Source organism: Apis dorsata, unplaced genomic scaffold, assembly GCF_000469605.1.
Source record: "Apis dorsata unplaced genomic scaffold, Apis dorsata 1.3 scaffold_70, whole genome shotgun sequence".
Classification (NCBI taxonomy): domain Eukaryota; kingdom Metazoa; phylum Arthropoda; class Insecta; order Hymenoptera; family Apidae; genus Apis; species Apis dorsata.
The window spans coordinates 380,528-391,928 of NW_006263368.1; the positions used below are offsets into that span (position 1 = coordinate 380,528).

At 35.4% G+C, this 11,401-nt stretch overlaps 2 protein-coding genes across 2 annotated transcripts in view; both read right to left on the bottom strand.

The window, feature by feature from the left end:
* The window catches only part of LOC102672000, a 3,192-nt gene extending 3,065 nt beyond the window's left edge, over positions 1 to 127 (bottom strand). The window contains exon 1 of the mRNA XM_031515454.1: positions 1 to 127. This exon is cut by the window's left edge and continues 320 nt beyond it. The gene's annotated coding sequence lies outside the window, so the exon portion shown is untranslated.
* LOC102673139 (mannosyl-oligosaccharide 1,2-alpha-mannosidase IA-like) overlaps positions 1 to 11,401 on the bottom strand; it is a 151,544-nt gene that overhangs the window by 63,945 nt on the left and 76,198 nt on the right. The window contains exon 4 of the mRNA XM_006610231.2: positions 9,776 to 9,991. Within this exon, the coding sequence (XP_006610294.1) occupies positions 9,776 to 9,991 (216 nt within the window). The remainder of the gene's footprint in view (positions 1 to 9,775; positions 9,992 to 11,401) is intronic.

Below are 11,401 nucleotides of genomic sequence, written 5' to 3' on the forward strand. Positions count from 1 at the left end.
GACTTTATTCGCACCCTTTGCAAAAAGGCTTTTTCATAATAAACATTGATTTTGAGAATTTTAATGAATATAAAATCCTCGAGTGTCTTTTCTTTGTATTGTCTTTTTTGTCATTTTTTTTTTTCTATATATTAAAGTTCTTGACGATGAGTAGTATCTTCCGATTACTTCCCACGATAATATTTTGCTGTATTTACATTCTTTGTGTCGTTATTTTGTTCAAGAAAAGTGATAAAAATTATTTGCATTAATTGCATTAATTTAACAATATTAATTGCGTTGAATATTGTGTCGTCATATATGTTATAATATAATATGTTAATTAATATTTTAAATTGTTGTTTGTAGAAATTATCTTGAACAAGAAATTTTATTTTTAGGAGAATAATGCAACGTGTAACGTGAACGAAATATTTTGAGAAATATAATATATATTTATTGGAAATTGAGAAAATGAATATCATAATATCGATCTATACGATCTATAAACTATAAACAATGGTTAATTTGATTTTGTTATTACTGAAATAAATTTGTGACGAATAACTAGCTAATTGTAACAAGATAATTGGAGGAAAGATATTTATGAAACTTTTGCTTGAAGAAATAAGCATAAAGCGGATAAATAATATACAACAAGGATCAATTGCATCGAGATGGAAGGAATTCAGGTATTTATCGTTTTTTAATAATACTTCAAAAACAAGAAAAAAAAGCGGGACAAAACCTCATTATCTTCTTAATATTACAAACTTCGAACATAATTTATGAAACATGGAAATATTTTTATAAAACGTAATCACAAATTTAAAGAAAAAATTATAACCGTTAAAAATTTTACAAGAATATCAATTACAAAAAAAAAATAAAAAATATCTCTTCAATGTATCGCGCAAAGAAAAATTCTTGGTAATTTTTCGAATTCTAATCAAATCTCGAAAACGGATATAAAAAATTGCACAATGCAACATTATCATTATAAAGAATAAAAACGTGGGACACGCGTATATAAACGCAGTTTTGCGTCCACAAAACCGGCGTCCATTATTCCCCGATCAATCCAATATTTTACACTCATTATTCTACGTACGTGGGAAAAAACGTTTCATTTTATACATCACCGATCTCGAAAGGGTACGACGATGGCAGGAACACGAATCATCGTACCTTAAACTCGACGCGAGTAGGCGTATCTATATCGATACTTGTGCCATGACACTCCTTTCAAAAAGACCCTCGAGGGGTTCAATCGAGAGGCTGATCCTTTGTATTTTACACGGCGCGAGGATGTAATTTTTCTTCTTAACGACCGCTCGATTGTTGTCTCCACCGACGTTCCTGCAACGACGGTGTTTCAGTTTTTTTTTTTTTTTACACGCGACATCCACGAGGAATCGAACTTACAGATATTTCACAGGTATCCTGATTTACGTACGCAATATTCGTGGTGGAAGCTCCAATTAATCGATTTTATATATATATATAAAAATTTTTTTCCATAATTTTGTTTTCCATTATTCGGCACGATTTATGACTTGGAAGATCGTAGAAAACTAAAAAACGTGTAATTGACGAAAGCTGAAATTATAATCCAAATATCGAGCAGACATAGACGTGTATGGAATAATACATTTCAATTTGTCAATAATTCTTTTGTGTGTACAAAATATTTGCAACGTTCGAAAACAAAAATTTCGAAAAACCGGATCGCGAATAAGATCAGAAATTATGCTTCCTTACTAATTTCTATATCGCTCTCATAAATAATAATAATAAGAAGGAAACATAATGGGGGCAAACAAAATTCTTACATTTGGCCAAAATGTTGCTCTCGAAAATCGACTTGCGACTTGGGCCCTCAATCATCACCTCAAACTCTACCCTCATCGTAATTTCATCTCTTAAAAAATAACACTTTTCCTCTTGAAACCTCCTTCATTATCCCCCGAAGTACGAAAGAGATAGCGATTCCCTCTGCTCGTCCACCGTTTCATATGTGAATCGTGATGCCAAACCGACTGACACACACACACGCACGCACACGCAATATTTAAGCATTAACTGGCGAGCACAAGTTCATTATCCGTGTGATGCTTCTCATTGAGCCACTCGGCCGGATTATCGCCCGACTAATTTGCGAACATAAAGGAAACTGACGCGCAATTTCATCGTCCGCGTCGAATAGGGCCTGATGACGGGTTTCGAGAGTAGTAGTCTTGATTAAAGTCAAGGCGAGGAGGGGGCGAGGAGGATTAGTCGTCGATGACTCGACTTCTCTCCACTTTCGATCTCTTCTTCCTCTTTCGATGGCCGGGCCATCGGAGGAGGGATTCATAAAGGAAAACGATGACTTTGCTAATTACAGTGCGCTCGTTGGATAAGAACGGTTTGGGAATCGGTGATGTTGTACGGTAACTCGCCCGATTAGCTCGTAACCTTAATTGTGGCCAAGGATTTGACGTGATCCTGATTAACCTTTTCAAACTGTTTGATAAATACGTATCAGAAACGATGTTTGGAGATTAAGAGATTCGTGGAGAGTTGAAGATTAATTGGGAGTTGGACAAGGATGACACTCTAACTGTAAGCAGTTGAATTTTGAAAAAGTGAAGCTGAAATTTATTATTTTAATTTTTGAATTTTTTTTTGGGAGGGGGATAAAGTAAACTGTGCTTGTTAAAAATCTTGGAAGTTTGTTTTAATAAATATTGTGTCCTGAAGTAGTTGTCTAATTAAGTGTTTATATTGTTATAGGAAACGTTTAAACAATTATAACTCAATTTATGTAAAGGCAGTATATGCAATCAGATATTTATAATTTTGAAAAGAAAACGATAAACTCGCGATAAATTTGATATTTCTAGCTTACTTGTAAGAATTATTATATAAGTTCGATTATGTATCCATCGGAGCAACAATTTATCTTCACAAAGATAATAACAAATACTTTTCCATTGAAAATTACCATTTTTGTCTCAATATTTAATCTCAATTCACAGGATCCTACGTAAATTTTGGAACCTGATTGACCAATTTAATAAGAAATGTACAAAAAACTTTCGATTTCGTCAATGAAACGTTCCTTCCTTTCGAGACCGCAAGGCATTGGTGGACGTGGAAAAAGGAAAAATATTTTTAGATTCGTCGGTTCGTGATTTTATTCGTGAAACGAGCGTACAGTCGGAGGCGGCAAGGTCGACGATTCAATGGCAGTAGGTGTCTCCGGAGAACGGCGAGCGAAAACAAGTTGGCCTGTTTAAAAAGGCGTGCCTGGACCATGGCTGGCCACAAAGGCGCCGAAAACGGCTGCTCTTCTATGGAAAGGGACTTCATTAAAAATGCACCGGCAACTTCGGTGCACGCACTGTCTCCAGGAACAATGCGTGCACGAAATATGCGGACTGGCGTCAAGAGGATCGAACGAATGCGTAAGGAGAAGCGTTTGCTTTTATGGTATATCGAGGATAAAGTTGAATTTTATGCAAATATCAGGTTGTCCTATAAAAATTTTTCACTTTCGAAATCTTCGCGATTTCATTTTTTTTTATCTGAAATAATGATCGAGACGTATCATGCTCGTCTGATTTAATGATATTTTGTTATTTGTAAAATTGTATTCGAATCTTGATCGTGGGACAATCTAATAACTTCTTTTTTATATAAATAAATCGAATAAATGGAATCTATATAGTTTATTTCTCTTCTCGTAAATTAGGTTACGTCGAGATGATCAGCAATTACTCGATTAACAATTATGCGATTTATCAACGTTGTTTGGCTGACACAATTTTCCAATTTACGATTATTTCATTGCAACTTTATCTATACCGTTACATCATTCAATCATAGATGAGGTGAGTTTCTCTCATTTATCTATAATATCTATGTTAATTTTTCCAATATATTACCTCGTCCATTTTTTAATATTATTATTAATATTTCTTAATAACAACTAATCCTATTACTTACAATATTACGAATAAAACGAGGCTAAAATTCGCTTCAATTTCGCGTCAAAATTTTCTTCCAACAAACGAAATTCAGATAAACTCGTTCACTCGTATGAGTTCTCAATAACTCCAACAATAAGCATGTGTTCCCGGATTCGATGTAGGTAGCCCCCGATTCCGTGCGTGTGGACCCCGCCTAGCACATAATGCGACGCGGTATTTCGTTTTAACCCGCGATGCAGTTAGGGAGCCAGGTCTTCCTCGTCGAATTTATCGCCCGTCCGAATCGCGGACCAGTCCATATAACCCGTTCACGATCGGTTCCCACCTTGAGAAGAGAGAAAGAGAGAGAGAGAGAGAGAGAGAGAGAGAAAAAGATATCTATATATATATATGTCCAAAAGGAAGAAACGGTGTTTCTCGTCTCTCCTTCCACCCTTTCTATCCACGTTGCTCTCCCATTGCACACACACGCACAGACCGAAAGCACTGTTTTCATTCTTTTATAAATCTTGCAGAGGGTAATATATATCGGCGTATTCACGGGTGTATTCACTCGCGGCCGCGTTTCATGCGGCCGTATCCTTTTTGCATACGCGCCCGCATTGAAATTGATTTCGGCCAGGCCGATGGGGTGCGCTTCGACGGCCACCGGAAAGATTAATACTCGCCCTCTTTCGCTCCCTGTTTTTTTTTAATCAGGACTTGTTGTTCAGGGTAAAAGCACGTGGAAAAGCACACTTTACATTTACGCGTTTAGAACATTTCTTGATTAATTGGCGAATCAATCAGGTGATGCGAACAGTCCAAGTTCCAATACAAGGCAACATAAAATTCTAATCGATAAATTTTCTAAAATTCGATCTACGTTCATATGTACATTTTTTTAATTAACGTTTAACGATGTGTTTGAATTATTTCGGTAAAAGGAGTTCGTTGTTTGCCAGATCTACTTTTCAGAGCAATTTTGAAGTTAACGTTCGTGGATTTCTTTGGTAGGATTAAATTTCAAGATGAAATTGAAAAGAGGGGTTTCAATAATTTTAATTGGAAATATGACGAAAATAAACGAGTAACTGCAACAATTGTTCCTTCTTTCGTTTTGAGAATAATATCAATTTTTTTCTACAAATGGAACGATCTGTAATCGGAACTGTATCAGACTTTATGATTCTATCACAGCCACGATCCAGTCGAATATTGCAGATATGGTATTCAATCCATGGTCACGTTCTAAGATATCGGGTAACCCAAACAGAGTCCTTTTTTCTTCAGTTCACTTTGTTTCTTCAATTAAAATTTTGCTTTCAAAAATAACTTTTATATTTGCTTCTTTAAATCGAACACATTGTATTGTGTATTGCAGATACGCGTTGATATATTTTTAATCTCCACAAATATATTTACTACGACCCATATAAATATTTCGACACATTAAAAAGTTGATTGTTTAATTATATGTTATTTTAGATATAAAAATTTTTAACTTTTTTCAAATCATTCATAAATATAATATACAACGATAAATTATTTGCCGTGACAAATGAGAGGATATTTTTGACGATTGCGATGAAAGCAAAATTCGATATTTTTTTCGGGCGATAGTCTCTCGTTATACTCGTGCTTGCAAAGCGGTTTTTCAGAGAGAAAATCGTTCCGCCAGGAAACCGCTGACTAAACGTTTGAATTTCAATAGAAATAACGATTTAATTTTAATGGAACAAACTTGTTTGACAAAATGTTCTTTCTTTCATCGTTTCGAACGAGAATCTATCACATAGCATCGAACGTTTATTTTGATGCTATGAAATTATATGTTCCGTTCTATATTCGATTACAAGCGAACAAAGTAGAAGATTTATTGATTGTGTCGCACAATTGAAAAAATTTTTCGACAGAGATTCCTCGAAAGGAAGAGAGGAAATATATATATTCATCTGAGGAAGGAAGTTGGAGAATGTAACGCACGAAGAGGAGAATTGCACAGGTGTGAAATATTATCCAGGAATTTTGGCAAGAACAACAGAGCAATTTACGTGCACGAGTTTGCAGCTCGGTGAAGTGACTAATACTCCTCCAAAGTTATCCGTTTAGGAATCCACCATAAATAGTTGAGGTTGGCACAGATCAGGAAAATGTTTGACGCCCTATTATCCACGCCAGGAATCGAAATCCTCCGGGAATATTTCTCTCAAGGAATTAATTATTCGAAGCTTAAATCTCGAATTCCTTTTTTGGAAATACGGCCAACACGCGTTCTTTGCTCTCATTGAACTTTTTTATCTTAATTCGCAGAATCGAATGGAAGAAACTCTCCTCCTTTTTAAATAAAAAAATATATATTGTAATTTCAATTTTTAATATTTTAAATACTAAATAAACCATGTTTATTTTAATGTATCTATTCAGACTTAAATCAGCTTAACTGATTTAATTTGAACGAAGAAAAGAAAGAAAGAAAAAAAAATAATAATGGATAATCTAGATTCAAAATATGCTCTTACATTATCGCATTCAATTCACAAATTCACGAACGTCCAAAAAACGATCCCCAACTTTCCCCAGACACATATAATAAAAACAAAGCAACCCTTCTTCCAACCTTCCATTCATTAAAAAACGGGTGTCTTCGCACATGTCTTCGCAGTTGGGAATCTATAGGCACGAATCCAGTCACGGTGGTTGATACGGCAACTTATCCACTTAGGAATACGCCCCCTAATACCGGAGGGATGGTCATGCTGGGGTGAGAATCGGTTGGGCGGTTTGGAGAGTTTCGCAGAAGTAACGGTGGCTGTTACCAAGTTGGGATAAACCGAGCTAAGTTCTCCTGGCTATTGGTTGCCTACCGACGAAAACGAAGTTTATTCTCTCCCTCCCTCTCTCTCTTCTCGTTTCAAGGAATGATCCACCACATCGATTTACATAACGATTAGGTTAATTAACGGAGAGCAGGATGTAACAATTGAATTGTTAATCGAAACCTCGAATATTTGGGACAATCGTCATCGATGACACATTTTGGAAATTAAAAATTAAGATGAGTTTCTTTATCGAAGTCTAAGGGATGTTTAAGGATGTTGAAATGTTTAGAACCATAACGAGGTGTTTATGGTAGGCCAATATGGAAGGAGTTGTCGAGTTGGGAGATGGATCGAAATTTGTGCATCTTGGGTGTGCTTGTTTTTGCCTGTTTTGTTAAGGTGCGATAACATGTTTCGTACATGTTTGTTGCGACGTTAAGGAAATATTTTTGAAGAGAGAATAATTTGTTGTTGGTGTTAATAATAAAAAAGAATTAAAAGGAAAAGAGTAATTTTCTATGGAAATAATACTTACTAATATTAGTTATGTGATAATAAATCTATAAAAAAATAAATAAATAAATAAAATGGACGACGACGCGTAAATTATAAAATAATTTAACGAGCCAATACTCGTTTCTCGATATTAACGAAACGAGAATAGTCAATGTATATTATATCGAGGAATTTTTCATTTATCAACCGGGTGAAAGAGCAAACGTCGACAAAAGAATGTTGATATTAATATCGCCATAGAGGCAAAAGGTACGCGAGGAGGATAATACTATTTTTTATTACAGAAGAGTGAACTAGAAGAAATAAAAAATTTTAAATTGAATATCAATCGCTGTACACATCGTTTTTTTTTTTTTTTTACTACGTATTTAATATTCTATTCTGTGAAACAATGTCTTTGTATCCCGCATATTGACATATTTAATTCGCTTAAAAAAAACTTTTTGAACTCGTTCAGGAATAATACCTATTTTATTTTCAATTAATATTTTTTTTAAAAATAAAAAAAAGAAATTAAATTCACGATATCAAATATTCTTTTAATAATCCATTCATGTAAACGCAAAATATAATTTCTTTTCAGCTTTTGCCAAACTTTTTTTAACGATTCAACCATAAATAATCGAGAAGCAAATTTCAATCAACAAGAATCATCTTTCTTCTTCGAAAGAGAAAATTTTGTAAAAAAAGAAACGCGTCAGAATATATTCTTCCCTTTTTTTGTTTCAAATCGATACGACCAACCCGAGATATAGCCCGAGATATTTCCAAACGAAATATGATAATTGTTCCCTTTCGTTTACGTTTCTTTCCCGCTCCTCTCTCGCTACTTGCTGTCACTGACCTATCCCAACCGCAGGCGCCCTTGCCCTGGTCAACGGCAGACGCTGAATCAGCACTTTTTTTCCCCCCACCACTACCATTACTACGCGACGTACGCGATTTCAGGAAACAATATAGGTCACGCGATTTTCGTCCGCCATTCAGAAATTTTAGCACGCTTCCAATATTAAAACGCTTCCATCCTATTATATCCGGGCAATTGTTAATTCGAGATATCGATTTGAAACGAGAAACAGTTTCTCCTGGACATTTGTTTCTTCCTCCCCCCTAGAAATATTCAATTCTTTACTTCGATTCTTTTTTCTCGATATCGAATTTAAATAAATGGATGGTATTTTCCTTTTAAATTTGAATTTTCTTTTCTTTGACTTGACGTTCCAACTGGCAAGTTTCACTCCCAGCAGAATAATTCATCGCGGAATCTTTTCTTGTCGAATCGTATCTTAATCTAAAAGAAATATATTTTAGAAGGAATATATATATAATAATAATAATAATAAAAAATTGGATATTTTCACGTATTCTACGATACGCCTGATACAAAAGTTCTCGATGATATGATTTCCAGGCGAGAATTAATCCGACAGCCGTGTAAAATATAGAAGATTGAAGATTGTACCCCCGACCTGGGATTAGGATTTAAAGCGTTTCAACGCGGCTGCTGCTCTCTGCAGATAAGATTTTCATTGTCCGTCAAGGTCGTGGAATATTTGTTCGATCCCTCCTTCCTTCCCTTGAACGGTCTCGATTCTCAAAGGATTACCTTTGAATCCCCGTGGGAACTCTCCCAGGGACGAACTCTCCCCCTGTGAACCCCTTGTTTTTCTTATTTCTATTTGCTCATTCCTGCCTCTCGCATTCTGTCAACGACTTCGCGTAATATATCTTGGCCTCTTTGTTCAAGATTGAACGTTCATATCGCCCTCCCCGTTCCTTGGCACGAAAATGTTACTATACTCGATAAAAATTTGACCATCTTTGAAACGTCAATCATCATTCTCCTCGATTTGCTTTTATTAATTTATCGATTTTTATTTTTCTCTCTGCTTTCGAATTCTATTTATGCGTAAGAACGATGAATTCGAGTATATTCACAGGTTCTCAGAATTAAAAAAAAAAAAAAAAACTTACTTATATTCCTAAGATATTCCACTCCCTTTTTCAAAATAGCTGCTCAAAAATTGTCGATTCGAGGATTTTGGAGGATGATCGGGCTGTCTCGACACCCGATTCACTTCTCCTTCGAATAGCGACGTCTTACGGCCATCGACCAGAGAGTAAACACATTTCCACGAAGTTTGGAGGAAAGGAAAAATCGTCATCGTGGATTTAGACGCGCGAGTTCGGATTTCCAACCCGTTCGATAAAATTGCTTTGGACGAGCGCGTGCGGAACGACCTTTATGGATCAATGATCGCGCCGATTTATTCGGAAAAATAAAACTTCGCATACTTCGAATTAAATTTAAAATAAATTCTAAAAATTAAAAATATATATACTCATATATACTCATTCTAAAATATATATTTATAAATGTCGTTTCAATTAGTATCCAGAAATTCTGGATCCACGATTTCGAGATAGATACTTTTCAACTTAACCGTTTGTAGAATAATTTGTATTCGATTGGAAGAGAATGGGGAAGTAAAATTAGGTACTCACGATATCGAAGTCGAGGTTCTCGGCTATCCAGTCCCGGCCTTGCTTGAATTCGTCGTGAAGGCCCATGATGTACAGAGTGTCGAGGCCATCGACGATGGTCGCCCCCATGTTCGACGCGCCGAAGATGCTTGCGCTGTGACCCCTCTTCGAGATCGGTCTCAGCTCGTTCTTCCCCCAGGCGTACCTCACGTAGTTGTCCCAGCCATGTTTCATCATCTGTGCGCATAAAACGAGAACGGAACCAGATTAATATAAGTTATCCTTATTTTCAGAACGATTTATTGGCGCGTGAATATTCGTTCGTTCTTCGAGGGTTTAAGAATTTGAGAATTTTAAAAAATTGTGAGGATTTGTTGTTATTATTATTATATTGTAACAACTATATAAAAGAAATTTTTATCGAGAAGATTAAACCTTTATATTAGTATTTTTAAAACAATCCTCTTTTCGTCTTCCATTTTTTCCTTTTGTATGAAAATGTTGTATTTATATTTTTTAATTATTATTCGTATTCTGATTTTCTATCAGAGCAAATTTTTTTCAATAAAATTTCGATTAATCGACAATGATTCTGAATCGAAGTGGAATCGAATGCAATAATATTACATCGAATTGAAAATTGAAATTTTAATGCAGAGATTATCGTCATTTTGAATTTTTTCTTCTTTGTACTTTTAAATTCTACAGGTGTCAGCCGCAACGCGATTGTTAATATTTTAAGAGAAGTTACGAGCGGACGTGGTTATAGCCGGGTAGATTGCATCGTGCACGCGTATTCACCTGGGTAATTACGTGGAGAAATAAGTTTCCGTGTGAAGAGCAGGAAAAACTGATGTGTGGCGAGTCAAAGACACCATCAACTCCTCGAAGTGATTCACTTCAGCCAACTTCCTTTTCTCCTCTTTGCGCTTTCTTGGGAAGAAAAACGCGCTTCCGTTTTGTTTGACTGCGTTTTCATCGTTAAAACGCGCGTGCCGCGCTTGTTCTGAGATTTTTCCAGGAAAAATAACTCGTTTCGATCTCGAAAATCGTTCTCTCTTTCTTATTATTATTATTATATTTTTTTATCAGCAAGATTAAAACTTGGAGAAGAAACCATTGTACAAAATACTTGATTTAAAAAGGGAAGAGAAATTTCTTTTCGAAAGAAAATTCTAAGCAAATTTCAATAATAATGATTATTTCTAAAGAGAACTTAAATTTCCCTAATTGAAACCACGAAGCCACGATCGATCGATTAATAATCACAAATTGAATTTGCGAAAATTCAAAACGTAAATGCAAAAACTATAACTATCTAATTATCAAACAATCATGGCCACGTATCATCGCATTAAAACTCGATCAAAATCCGATTAAATCGAACCACCTCGTTCAAAATTACGTTCCATCCACCGTTACCATTGAGAGAGAGAGAGAGAAAAAAAAAAAAGTAACCACATAATACACTCTTTCGAAAGTTCATCGACGAACTTAGCTGCACTTGTTCTCGAATCCCTCTTTCCATCTTCATCCGTTATGAATATCGCGGTGTGAAAAAAAATCTCACCCCTTTCATCCTTCTCTCTATAGATTTATTGTTTTTTTTCTCTATCACTCTCTCTCTCTCTCTCTCTCTCTCTCTCT